This window comes from Sorghum bicolor, chromosome 1 (assembly GCF_000003195.3).
Source record: "Sorghum bicolor cultivar BTx623 chromosome 1, Sorghum_bicolor_NCBIv3, whole genome shotgun sequence".
Classification (NCBI taxonomy): domain Eukaryota; kingdom Viridiplantae; phylum Streptophyta; class Magnoliopsida; order Poales; family Poaceae; genus Sorghum; species Sorghum bicolor.
The window spans coordinates 66,773,154-66,786,513 of NC_012870.2; the positions used below are offsets into that span (position 1 = coordinate 66,773,154).

Consider the following 13,360-nt stretch of genomic DNA (forward strand, 5'->3'; position numbering starts at 1 on the left):
AAAACTTATATATATATAACAGCTAACACATGGAAAAAAATATGATATATCTTTCATGGAAAACCGTATTTTGTTGCACTAGGGGCCTGATTGATAGGCTTTGAAAATAGGCCAAGCCAAAGAGAATTGGCAAGTCACGATTTTGGCTATTATTTGATTCTAAACAAAACTTTCCAACCTTCTCACATTTAGCTTGCCAAATCCATGACAATTTTTTTTGCCTAACTTTGGCTTACCAAATCTTTGGCGTGGTAAATTTTGTTCGCGAACCAAACATACCCTTCCAAACATTTCACATGTATTTATTGAGTTGCAAGCACCGACTAATCCAACTTGAGAGCCTAAGCTAATAATTTAATAGGGAATTTAATCTAAAAACATGGGATGTTTTATTTACTTGCCAAGTCATGCGGACTGTGGACACTACATGTAGAAATTATATTTCTATTCTTTAAAATATTTTTTGTCCAATCACATCTCTTCTATCTCCTATCATCTACTTATCACATATATTTATATCTTAGTTCCCGTATCTACATAGTTTTTTTTTGTGTCTAAGAATTTTCTCCACTTTCTTTGTTAATTTCAATGTCACATTATCATTTTGCTTAGTTAGCACCCTTATTATGAATAAAAAAATTATCATAGTTTTTGTGTTGGGACTACCCTTTAACTTTACCACTTGCTATGAGTAGGCTACTTTTTATGCCTTAAACATGAAAAAGTATAGGAGTCAACGATAATTAGTCATTTTAGGATTTGAACTTCAGATTTGTGGCCCGACCTAGTACTGAGTGACATGCACCGATTTGCTAGTTCAACTCAAAAGCTGCTCTCGATATATGAATAGATTTGACATGTCCTGTGTTTCAAATGTTTTTTTTATATATTTGACTATTTGGCTTTCTATTTTCTTTTTTCACTATTGTGCTTTTCTAGAGAAAGAAAGAATACTTATCTATTCTTTTTTTAAAAAAATACACAGTACGAAATGTAGATGACTTTACACATGAAGCAGCAGGATAGCAACAGAAGAACAATAAGGTCACGTGAGTGCCCACTGCCCACGGGGGGACCGGGAGACCACGACTATATAGATATGGGGATCGAGTCCTTCGTTCTTGGTCCTCCATTCAAGCTCTCCACACACCTATACACTTCTCTCTTGCTTCCATTGGGCAAAGCTGTAAAGCGGCCGTCGAGTGACTTTGTAGAGTGAGAGAGACTCGTCGGAGAGAAAGATGATGTCGTCAAGGGAGCGCAAGAAGCAGGCGGCTGCTCTTCAGGAGAAGCTGAAGATCCTCCGCTCCATCACTCATTCCCACGCTGTATAACACAATCTCCGCGCCTTGCTCAATCTTTGCTTCTTCCTTATTGATATTTTCCCAAATTCTTTTCATAGCTCTTTAGAATTCAAGAACGTTTTAATGATAATATGATATGCATATCCCCATCTCCATCATCAGTTCTGCAACCTTTCTCGTGATACCCTCTCTGTCCTGCTCTTTGAATCGATCCAAATATATTATTCTAATTACTTGCCATGGACACAACATATACGCAGTTGAGCAACACATCGATAATCATGGACGCGTCGGCGTACATCAAGGAGCTGAAGCAGAAGGTGGTGAGGCTGAACCAGGAGATTGCCTGCGCGCAAGATGCGCTGAGACACAAGTCGTCGTCCTATCCGACGGTATACAAAATCTCAATCACATCTATCGCATATATATCTCTTATATTTATCATGTACGTAGAGGTACGGTACTAGATATACATATAAGAGGTACATATAGATATACACAGTATGTAGATATATGGTGATATATCTTATTAACAGTAATACTACATATAGAACCAGTAAAACAAGCAGTAGTGTGTGTATATATAGTAGTACTGCTATACTGCTGCTCCACGCCCCAGCAGTTCACATGCTAACCAATCGATGAAGTTTGGGTTCAGCGAGTAGGACCAGCATATAGGATAGGAGTAGTAGTTCACATGCGTCGACGACGAGGAGGCGTCTCTCTGCTTCATTCCATGCATGTCGTCTGCATTATTCAGTCAGTTGATCAGCAGCTAGCTAGCGTCGATTGATCAAATGATGATAATCGAAACGGCCGGGCCGGCCGGGTGGACCGCCGGCTGCAATGCAATGCAAATGCAGGTGACCGTGGAAACCCTAGGAGTGCAGGGGTCGTTCCTCGTCAACGTGTTCTCCGACAAGAGCTGCCCGGGGCTGCTCGTCTCCGTCCTGGAAGCCTTCGACGAGCTCGGGCTCAGCGTCCTCCAGGCCACCGCCTCCTGCGCCGACTCCTTCCGCCTCGAGGCTGTGGGCGGCGAGGTACGTAATTAACCACAATCTTCGTCGTCGTCAGTTGCTGATGATATGGTTAATTATCGTCGCGTCGTGTCGGCCTGATGAGGATTCTTCTTGACACGCTACTGCTAGCTAATTAATTTTCTCTCTTTCTCTCACTCACTCACTGGTGGCCTGCCTGTGTGTGCACGCAGAACGTGGCGGACAACGTGGACGAGCACGTCGTGAAGCAGGCCGTCCTGCAGGCCGTCAGGAACTGCTCCGAGAGCGGCAGCGAGCAGGACGAGGAGTAAGCAGGGGGCAGGCTGATGAGCGCGTAAGCACACACCAAGCCTCTACTTGCATTGGTCGTACGTCCTCATGTCCTGGACCGTATGTAGTGGTCTTAAGGATACATGAATTAAGCCGAGACCCCTTGTATGCTAGTAGCTCCGTTCCCTCTCTTTAATTTGATTTTTTTTATTTATGCTTCTATTTCCTCTATCTATCGGTGCGTGGCAAGATGAAATTGCTGCTGCTCCCTAGCGAGTGAGTGCTGATGATCCGGTGAATTCGTTCGTAGCAGCACCATTTCCTGTGTAATAGTATTATTAGGGGGGAATGCCGTAATTTACATATATATGTCTATGATGACAATAAGATCGATCCATCATGTATGCATGATGTAAGAATGATGATGGTGGTGGGAGGTTGGAACTTGGAAGCAAAGCTGAATAGAGCTGGCATGCAACTACCCCTTTCATATACTGATGCAGGTTTCTTTTACATATACTCCGATCCGCTAAAAGATCGATCCATCATGAGATGAAATCAAAATGAAATATGAACTTCTGGAAAAGATCGACTGAACATGAACAAAAGCAGCTAATATAGCATCTCCTGCAGGTAAGTCGGCAGCTCGATCGACCTAGGTAGCTGCTAGTCCCTGAAACATATACGGTGGCTGAAGAAGAGCATAAGATATACTACTACGTCCCCGTAGGAGTATCAGATATTTTTTATTACAAGTTGATTGATCTGCCCAAACAAAACACGCACGTACAGGGTGCACACCGTACCGTGACCGTGTTTATTTAAAAACGGCAGTAGTAGTCACGGGTTCCAAAAACACAGGAAGGCAGCCAATGGGACGATGGACCGGCCCCAGATGGATCAGAGGCTTGGTAGTCATTCATGTCTGATAAGCTCAAGCAAACAAGCTAGCTAGCGTCGATTTCGCTATGACCGTGAGATCGACGGTATGATGATGCCGAAAGCATTGGGCGGCAGTTATTAAAATCTGCGGTGCCATTTCTTTAGGGAACACGTACACACGGCTGGGCTGGGCTGGGCTACTACCCCGGTCCGGGTCCGTCGGAGCGAGATACGAGCAGAGGGGCAGAGGCAGAGCAGGCATCCATCCATCCATCCATCGACCACGTACGTACCCTGAATGATCTGATCCTGGGTCGCGCGGCAAGGTGGCAGCCGCATCGATCGCTACAACGCTCTCGTGACAGACGGCTCCGCGTCGCCTGTGACCCGTGCTTGCATTGCCTTGCCTTGCCTTGCATGCGCCCGGGGACGGACGGACGAGCCAGGCCGATACTACATACGCGGACACCATCAGCATCAGTCACAGCAAGCTGACGAAGCCACGGACAGACGGATCGATGGGGATATATGCCCGGGCGCGGCAGACGTCGCGGCGCGCGGAGGCGGCAGGTACGTCGTGCCACCAGCCATGCATGCTCCGCGCGCGGCCTAGCTAGCTAGCTAGTTGGTTCACGCCTTCACGGCGACATGCCCCCCAGCCAGCCGCGGCCGCGCCAGGGCGCGCGTCCGGCCAGGCGTCGTACGACCGTGGCAGGGCCAGCGCTTTGTCGCCTCCCCGCACGGGAGCGCGGGTGCCTTTGTTTTTCACCTGGCACTGTCGAGCCAACGGACGAAGCCCGGGAGGCCGGGAGCACGGCGCAGCATGCTGCACAGCTAGAGCTATATGGGGAGGGCCCCCCGGCAGGTCGCCGCTGCCCCCCTGCATGCCGCTGCCAGTGCCATGCGCCTCACGAGAGGGATTTGCGCGCGGCGCGAGGCTTGCTCCACGTCCTTCGTCCTCGTCCTCGATCTCCCCCTGGCGTCGCGTCTGCCGTCCGGCGTCCGGTCCTCGTCCTCGATCGGATCAGACGTGCAGTGCAGTGCAGCTCAGTGCGGCCGGCCAGACGCGCGGGGCTTGGCCGCACGCAGGCAGCTGCTGCTCGTGAGGCGACAATTAGGGAGGGCACTGCCGTGCCGGGGGCTCTGCACTAGTCATTGCCCCCGCATGCATGCTGACTGACGAGACGTTCGGTTGAAACAAGCTAGCTAGCCAGCCCAGCATCAGTGACAGCGAGCATCATCATCCACGTGAAACCGAGCACGGGGGTGCATCCGTGCATGTGCCTTGAAATCCAAATGGCTCCATGTGAATACAGAAATATACTCCTCTAGTAGCATCAACTGAACAACAATGCACGCACGCACGCACGCTGGCTGCTTGCTTGATATTCATTGTCCACTCAAAACAAAATGGAGGGAATTACAACGGAGCCATACGAGTGTATATATTAGAGGTGTTTTTTTTGCTTGATTGACTTTAATCATCAAATCTGCAATGCAATGCAATGAAAGCAAAATTCTGCATACCTGTGAATTGTCCTGCAGTGGGGCACCCAACCCCTTTTGTGGCTCTCAACCTTGTACCCCTCGGGCCTCGGCAGAGCAGAAATGCTTGCAACATCCAGGGCCTCAATACAGATCCAAATCTCTAGGAATCATTTCAGGTTTGAACTAAATGCCCTCGTCCAGAACCACCATACAGGTGGCAACATTGCCAACCCTACAGGTCCATTACAAGTAAGCGGCTGAAAGTGCAAAACACCACTCTTCACAGTGAACAGTTCAGTTCAGTTGCCCATCCGAGGTAGTGTTGTGATGAAATTAGACACTGCTAGCACTCTTTCTAGCCATTTTCACGCGGTCATAATCAGCCTTCCATGCTCTGTAGGCCTCCCTAACTTCGTCCAGCTGCGAATCTGATATGCCAGCAAACCTGTCCAAGTTCTCCACCCACTCTTTCCATGGTGGCACAGCAGGATCCAAGAATTTCGCTACTTCTGGCAGAAGAGCTGCCTTGTAGAATTCCTCAACCCCCTTCCTGATTGCTGCTGACTTGTTCATTGACTGGATCCCAGGGCGTACGATTCTCCCTTCCTTGCTCTTTGTGCAGAAACTATTGTCCTTAAGGATCAGAACTTCTGAAGGGGCTATTGGTAGAACGATTCTAGAAAACTTTGCAAGAGACAGTTCTATGATATCTTTGGGTAGTAATCCACGCTTCACTGCCACGGCAGTTCCAACCATTTTCCGGATCTGAGGTCAAGAAAAAGAACAGCATGACTACAAAGTCATAACAACATGATGCATGATATTTTCAGTAATTGGGTTGAAAAATCAAGTCGCTTCTCAAATGTGACTAGATTGTTCGAATATTACTATTTAATGAACTGGTTAGTAAAAAAGAAACTGTTTTAAAGGCACGTGAGCTTCTCAAAGTTCTCAGAAGGATTAGTTTCTTGACAGTGATATCAAGTAACACAATTCAGAATCATAAATACTACTATACTGAGCTGGTTTCTCAGAGGGAGAATTTGAAAAATCAAGTACGTATCTATAGGTTAGCTCCATAAAACACCCAAAACAAAAACACAAAGTCTAGCCATAACATATTCAACCTTAAAAGTAATCTTGTGAAATCCAGTTTTCCCTGATCAGTTGCAAGGGAGTAGTACATTAATAATGACTTCACAGTGGATTACACATACCTGGTGTAGCATGAAAGATACCCCACATATGGTCAATTCCACAAATTGAATTCCTGATGAAGTTTGCAACTCTCCACATGAACAGGTAATGATATCTCTGAAATGTGAAGCATTTAATCTATCACTTTCATCAGGTTCATGCAGCCACCTAGCTTGAATCTGCACTCGACTCTCAGAAAATTTCAGGATATCATTCACAAAAATGTTTTCTGATGCACCAGAGTCGATTGATGAAATATTCAAGTCCTCATCATCATCTGAAGAAGTGCTTTCTAAAGAAGAGCTTTCTGCCATACCCATTTCAGAGGACATGGACTTCAACGTCAAGCTTGCTCCTTTGGCCCTCGGGTGCCTTCCCGCAAGAACCTTCCTGTACTTGGCACGTGCAGTGTAATTATGAAATGGATGGTTTCCCTACAGGTTGAGAAGATACGCTGAAGTTTATATGCATGCAAAGTAATTCAACGTGCAAAATCATTCTGACAAGGTCTTCCCCCAATATGCATATTGGGGCGAAAGAGGGTGTGCTTAAATATCTTAAGGACTTAATATGTCCAGGCTTCTATAAATTTTGTTATGTCTAAGCAGTAATTGCCTAGCAATTGTCACGCAGAGAGTACACTGAACTATGTCAAAGGACCGCCCACGAGAGAATGGCACGAGCCAACGGCAAGCACACACGCAAAATACAGTGGGCACAGAGACTTTTGTGCTGCAAAGCGGCAGCGTTTCTGTTGATAGATGCAAATTAAATAGCTTTACATGGTTGAGATCGTGGCCGATCTCCGTGGCATGCTCATGCTCAGCTTCAGCCATCCCACAAGCCTGGGATGTGCTGCAGCTGGTGCGCTCTGTGCGTGCGCACATCAAGCGTGAATGCACACTGAGCAGAGGGCTGCAGCGCGCCTACAGCTAGGGGCTAATCGCATACAGAAACAAAGCAAGTAACTTAACTAGAGTCCTTGACTGCTTCAGGATTTATTCAACTAACAAACTAGGCTCCAGTTCTTCTGTTGTCAGTACCACAAAATATATACTCTGAACCTTCAAATTTAGTCCCAAAGGAGCTTGAAGTTGTTTAACTGCCCACTGAAGCATCCAGCAGTGAAGCAATTGGAAAAGTACCAACAAATGAACATGCTTAATTATGAAACATGCCTCTCTTAACATGCTTAAATGTTCATAAGTAGTCCAAGATTTTTTTATTTCTATCGCCTAATTGAGAAATAAAAGACCGACCTAAGCAATTCAGGTACATATACCAGGGCAGGATCCAAGATTGACTCGTAGAATCATGGGTCAACTGGATAGGTCCAATGATATCTAATGTAATATGCTCATTAAATAAAACTCACAGCCATGGCCTCTTTCTGATTTAAACATAGGATGTCCCCCAAATCACTTGAATGTTGTCATTAGATTCATGGAAGATGTATTCTATTGTTTTCCAATACTGCACAGCCACAGAATGAACGAGACACATTGAATCAGGCACATACCTCGAAGCCTTTCAGTATGCTGTTGAATTCTGACAAGTGCTCTTGTATTTCTTCAGGGCTATAACCATCTTTGATTCCAATAACTTCAGCAGGAAGAAGATAGAAGTACTCACGGTATAAGCACTCCCTCCTCACATCAAAACTCCTATAGTTCAATGCACACCATGCCATGATAAAAAATTAAGTATAAGCGAATGAATCCTCTACTCTCTACTATTTCTGTACAATAAACGACCCATTTACCTTTGTGCAGGCAAGATACTAAAAACCCTCACATTGTCCGGCAAATTTGAGTTGATGAAACTGGCAAGAGCAATGCCATCAGGATCATCCTCCCACGCTCTATCAGGGATTTCCATTTTAAGGGAAATCATTGTAGCCAGTGAGTGTACCTGAAATTAGTCCATTCTAAGCATGCATACAAGCTTTTGTTAGCTGGAAAAAATTAAATGCATTCTTCATAAAATTTCATGTGGTTAAATGGTTAAACCCTACCCCTTTATCAGTTCGGCTACTCCTCTCCCACCCAACCTTTTGCAGTTTTCCATAATTACTCTCAAGAATTCCACCTGACTTGAAGATGGCAGATTCCAAGACTGACTCAATGGCTGCAGAATGAGCTCAGAGCAATTAATCTATATCTTATACTGTCAATGCATCATTCTGAATTTCTGATAATTAGCAAAAGAACCAGAAGCAACTATAGTCTATAGAGCATCCATGATTTAGTATCCATATTATAGAAATGGCATTTATGTCATGTGTGTGACCTTTCACAATCATTCTATAGGATTACAAAACATCACGATGAAAGTTTGAATCATTCAACAAGTGAACAAGCATTAGAGCTCCAATGCGTAGAACCACTAGCAGCAACGCAATGCAACTAGCACGGTCATAGTTCTACCAGGCAGCAACATTGCAAAAGTTTAAGCTACACTGAGCACGCAAAATTAAATAGCTTTAAGCAAGCCCAAACAAGTTAATAATTCAGAGCTTACTCGAATCCACGCCAAGCTCTCGCTGCTTTTGAAGCCCTGCCAAGCACATAGCAATAGCATTCAGTCAAAGCTCCATGCCACACATTTCCCTGGCGGAAATTAAATAGTCGACGAGTAAAACCTCGGTATTCGGTGCCTATGTAGCCGATGCGGAGCACCACTCTCTTCTTGCGCGCAGACTCCCACCTCATCCCGCCGCCTCCATCATTGGCGGATGTGTCAGGCGGAGACAGGGACGGCGCTGGTTTGGGGCAGGCGGATGCGGAGGAGGAATAGCTAAGGGCTGTACGCAGGATGCTAGGGCCCGCGCGCCTCGCAAGGAAAGCGGAGGATATAGACCTCTTGAGAAGCCACGACGCCGACGCCGTGGCGATGGCGGCGGCGGCGGCGGCCATCGTCGAGGGGGGCGATGCGAGGAGGAGTGGCCCACGGGAAAGGTTCGTTAATTGCAGTGGCAGATAAGACCAAACATGGGCTTTATCTTATGGGCTTTCTAGAGTTGGGCTTGTAAGACTAAGACCTGCGAAATGCTCTATTCGCGAAAGATCCGCGATGGGTCGGGCTCAACTCGAATCGTGCAACCCTGCATGCTGGACGGCCTTTTCGATTTTTGACACTCCCTCCATCGCAAATTGTAAGTCATTCCAAGAATCTTGAAAAGTCAAAGCATCTCAAGTTTGATTAAAATTATAAAAAAAAATTATAAAGTTTTATGGCATCAAATAGATATACTATGAAAATATAATTAATGAAAAAACTAATGATACTTACTTGATATCATAAATGTTATTATCCTACCATATAAATTGGGTCAAACTTGAGATTCTTTAACTTTCTAAAATTCTTGGAATGACTCACAATTTGGGATGGAGGGAGTACATGGCAAGTCGCAAAGGCTAAAGGGGGGGCATTGATCAGGCCAGTCTCAATGCATAGTTTCATGGCACAGTTATCAAGATTATAAACTATGTAACCGAGTCACATGAGTTTTATGGGGATGAAACTCCTCTCTCATCTGATGAAACTCTTTCATTTTAATGACTCTGCCAAATCAGCAATTTTGCTTATGTGGCACCCTATTTAATGTGCATGACACTCTCATGAAACATGCATTGAGACTGACCTAAATGTCTGCAGGACCAAAAGCCCCACAATAACCCTTGCTATCTTGCTTGTCCAAGGGCCTTCAAAACTATAGAAACGACCCTGTAAAGACCATTTCGTTGTCAAGCTTTTGTGGTTAAGTTTTAAACCACCAATTATATGCTGAGATTATGGGATCAGAAAACTGACGCACCTCTTTTATTATTATGATCTTATTGCGATTTTGGTGGTTGATTCTACTACTCTAATAAATAGAACCTACGATTCTACAATCCTACGAGTTATGATTCTACAATCTGTGATCCTAGCATTGGAGTTCAGATCTAATTTAGCATCACGATTTTAACAACCTGACCTTAAGAAGAAATTTTAGTTTAAACACCAGTTAGCTCCTCTCAAAGAAAGAAATATAAGAGGGTGTTTGGTTGGGTTGTTAAAGTTTAACATGTACTGTAGCCTTTTCGTTTTATTTGGCAATTAGTGTCCAATCATAGATTAATTAGGCTCAAAAGATTCGCCTCGTAAATTACTCTCTAGTTATGTTTTTAGTTTTGTAAATAATTTACATTTAGTACTTTATGCATGTATGTAAATATTCGATGTGATGGACGATAAAGTTTATCAAAAGTAAGGAGACTCGATTTTTTTTGGGGCCCCTGCTGATTCGGGGGCTCGAAGTTACAAGGTGAGGACAATAGAAGATATTAGTCCTAAATTTTTTTGCAAAATAGATACCGTGGCACTTTCGTCTGTATTTGATAAATATTGTCTAATCATGAATTAATTAGACTCAAAAGATTCGTCTCGTAAATTGCAGGTAACTGTGTAATTAGTTTTTATTTTCGTCTATATTTAATGCTCCATGCATGTGCCGTATGATTCGATGTGACGGAGAATCTGAAAAATTTTGCAAATTTTTTTAAACTAAACAAGGCCTTATTTGGATTGCCTGATATAGTCGTATCGTGGAGACAACAAACAATAACGCAATCAAGTGATAACAAATCGATACAGGTTTTGGAGTACTAAGTATGTGTATGAGAGCTTTGGTTATTATATTTGGTGCCGATCGACGGCGACGGCGACGCATACCTCTCCGCTCCATGCAATGCAACTATGGAAGCATGTGCAACGAAGGGTGCAGCCAGGTGTACAAGGTCCCTACCGCATATGGAATTTTGCTTCTTGTTAAGCTGTCCAGCTAATTGATGGTCGTCGTCGTTGTTAATACAAGCCATCAGTACGTAGTACAGGCTTGGCACTGGCATGCATGGCTTCCCGCAGGACAGAAAGAGACAGAAAATGACGGATTTGTATCACATACATCGTTAGCTATAGTAACTAATTACAGTTATATATCCTTCCTTGTCCTTGAGATAAAACTGTACGATACATTATGTAGAAGGAATTGGTTTGTTGTGTGTGTGTTCGCACGTACATATCAGGCAGCAAGCAGCAGGCAGGCAGGCAGAGGCAGAGTTAGAGGCAGACGTGCATGTGGTTCCTACCGATTCAGCACGATTACGTGCGTTAACCGATCAACATCATGCGCTAGTATGGAGTTCGGCCTGCCTGTACGCGCACGTTTTCTTCAGTAAAATTATCCATGCACAATGCTTAACAGAGATGCATTTATGCCAGAAGATCGCTCTGTTCTTCCACAATTAGTAGGATTTAGGAAGGCCTACCGTAACAGAGATGCGTCGCCGGCAGCCCGGCACTCCTGCGCGCATGCATTCAGACCAGGTAGCAGACACGGAACCGTGACACGGATAGTTCTGCTCACTAGCCACGGAACAACGACGCTAGCTGCACTGCTATCCGCGAGGTTGGAGTAGCAGTGGCCAGTGCTATATATGCGTGACCTGCGCCTCTATCAGTCAAATGATAGTAGTTAAATTAGATACTGTCAGTAGTACCATGGCTGCTGCCTCAGTTTCCGTTCAGACGATCGTCCTCCTGCTCCTGGCCGTTGCCGCTGTGGCGTCGGCGCAGCTGTCGGCGACGTTCTACGACTCGTCCTGCCCGAGGGCGCTGGGCACCATCAGGAGCGCCGTGACGGCGGCGGTCAACAGGGACCCCCGCATGGGGGCCTCCCTGCTCAGGCTTCACTTCCACGACTGCTTCGTCCAGGCAAGTCCTCGGTCGTCGTCGTCTCTGCCGCTCGCTCGCTCGCTCAGCTCACGTACGTATTCCGTTCCGTGGCGTGCACAGGGATGCGATGCGTCGGTGCTGCTGTCCGACAGGGGCAGCTTCACAGGGGAGCAGAACGCGTTCCCCAACCGGGGCTCGCTCAGGGGCTTCGACGTCGTCGACAGCATCAAGGCGCAGGTCGAGGCCGTCTGCCCGCGGACCGTCTCCTGCGCCGACATCCTCGCCGTCGCCGCGCGCGACTCCGTCGTAACCGTAAGATATCGATCGATCAAATAAACAAAATGCGCGTAGATTTTGACAGACAAGCAGCGGCGCTGACCGACACCGATGGTGGTTTATTCTATGCTTCCCTGTGTTTCGCTGCTTGCAGTTAGGAGGGCCGCCGTACACGGTGCTCTTGGGGAGGAGGGACTCCACCACGGCGAGCCTCTCGCAGGCCAACAGCGACCTCCCTTCTCCGGGCTCCAGCCTCGCCAGCCTCATCAGCGGCTTCGCCAGGAAGGGGCTCACCACCACTGACATGGTCGCGCTCTCAGGTGCACGCTCTCGAACATGACGCGCATGCAATGCAATGCATGGCAACCCTTCACCTGGACGAGGGATGCTGTGTCCTGCTGCACTCATTACTCATGTCAGTGGTTGGTCGTACGTGCAGGAGCTCACACGGTCGGGCAGGCGCAGTGCACCAACTTCCGGAGCCGGCTCTACGGCGAGTCCAACCTCAACCAGTCGGACGCGGCGGCGCTCAGGGCCAACTGCCCGCAGTCAGGCGGCGACGGCAACCTTGCGCCCATGGACCTGGCGACGCCCAACACGTTCGACGCCGCCTTCTTCCGCGGCCTGCTCTCGCAGCGCGGGGTGCTGCACTCCGACCAGCAGCTCTTCAGCGGGGGCTCCACCGACGCGCTGGTGCAGAGCTACGCGTCCAACGCGGGGCAGTTCAGAAACGACTTCGCCGCGGCCATGGTCCGCATGGGCAGCATCGGCGTGCTCACCGGCTCGCAGGGCCAGATCAGGCTCAGTTGCTCCAGCGTCAACTGAGACTGAGACTGAGAGTCCGGCCTGCCTGGCCACCTGCTGTGCTGCTACGCGTGCACCCGCGATTGAGAGAGCATTGGGCCAACAACGGCCCAGGGTGTGGTGTGATCGTGTCGTGGGTGCTGTGGACCTGTGGTGGAATAAGATTGTTGGGCCATTTGTGTATTTTTTAGAGAAAAATAAATTCATAATGTAAACTGTGAAGGCAACCGACATGCACATCTCGAATGGCAAATGTTTTTCTATTTTTCTACTTGTAATAAAACTCGTGGCAACTTTTTGCTGTAAGTCCAAAAGGAAATAGTGAGAACAGAAGCAAGAAAACCAAAGGCATGGCAATAGCACCAGCGAGATGCTAGTAGGTCCACCAACTGAACGCACAAGCAGGAAGCCCGTGCACGTTGT

General features: G+C 46.8%; 3 protein-coding genes across 3 annotated transcripts; 2 read left to right on the forward strand and 1 right to left on the reverse strand.

Annotated features, from left to right (window-relative positions):
* Nucleotides 1,107-3,053, forward strand: LOC8082324. Its single transcript, XM_002465260.2, has 4 exons — nt 1,107-1,328; nt 1,565-1,696; nt 2,168-2,344; nt 2,515-3,053. The coding sequence occupies exons 1-4, from the start codon at nt 1,242-1,244 to the stop codon at nt 2,611-2,613; spliced, it is 495 nt and encodes a 164-aa protein (XP_002465305.1). The 5' UTR covers nt 1,107-1,241; the 3' UTR covers nt 2,614-3,053.
* On the reverse strand, nt 4,740-9,100 carry LOC8083658 (putative tRNA pseudouridine synthase). The gene is made up of 7 exons (XM_002467847.2): nt 8,781-9,100; nt 8,660-8,695; nt 8,154-8,266; nt 7,902-8,050; nt 7,659-7,803; nt 6,160-6,573; nt 4,740-5,707 (listed from the first exon to the last, which is right to left on the reverse strand). The coding sequence occupies exons 1-7, from the start codon at nt 9,052-9,054 to the stop codon at nt 5,276-5,278; spliced, it is 1,563 nt and encodes a 520-aa protein (XP_002467892.1). The 5' UTR covers nt 9,055-9,100; the 3' UTR covers nt 4,740-5,275.
* On the forward strand, nt 11,572-13,220 carry LOC8082325 (peroxidase 2). The gene is made up of 3 exons (XM_002465261.2): nt 11,572-12,169; nt 12,288-12,453; nt 12,573-13,220. Exons 1-3 carry the CDS (start codon nt 11,648-11,650, stop codon nt 12,956-12,958), a joined length of 1,074 nt encoding a protein of 357 aa, XP_002465306.2. The 5' UTR covers nt 11,572-11,647; the 3' UTR covers nt 12,959-13,220.

Bases quoted from the DNA above. Each gene is read 5' to 3' on its own strand.
- LOC8082324 (XM_002465260.2), top strand. From the start codon at position 1,242: ATGATGTCGTCAAGGGAGCGCAAGAAGCAGGCGGCTGCTCTTCAGGAG. The intron at 1,329-1,564 runs GTATAACACAAT...ACATATACGCAG, and splicing joins CCATCACTCATTCCCACGCT to TTGAGCAACACATCGATAAT. The intron at 1,697-2,167 runs GTATACAAAATC...ATGCAAATGCAG, and splicing joins AGTCGTCGTCCTATCCGACG to GTGACCGTGGAAACCCTAGG.
- LOC8083658 (XM_002467847.2), bottom strand. From the start codon at position 9,054: ATGGCCGCCGCCGCCGCCGCCATCGCCACGGCGTCGGCGTCGTGGCTT. The intron at 8,696-8,780 runs GTTTTACTCGTC...TGTGCTTGGCAG, and splicing joins CATAGGCACCGAATACCGAG to GGCTTCAAAAGCAGCGAGAG. The intron at 8,267-8,659 runs GTAAGCTCTGAA...CTCATTCTGCAG, and splicing joins AGAGCTTGGCGTGGATTCGA to CCATTGAGTCAGTCTTGGAA.
- LOC8082325 (XM_002465261.2), top strand. From the start codon at position 11,648: ATGATAGTAGTTAAATTAGATACTGTCAGTAGTACCATGGCTGCTGCC. The intron at 12,170-12,287 runs GTAAGATATCGA...CGCTGCTTGCAG, and splicing joins CGCGCGACTCCGTCGTAACC to TTAGGAGGGCCGCCGTACAC. The intron at 12,454-12,572 runs GTGCACGCTCTC...TCGTACGTGCAG, and splicing joins TGACATGGTCGCGCTCTCAG to GAGCTCACACGGTCGGGCAG.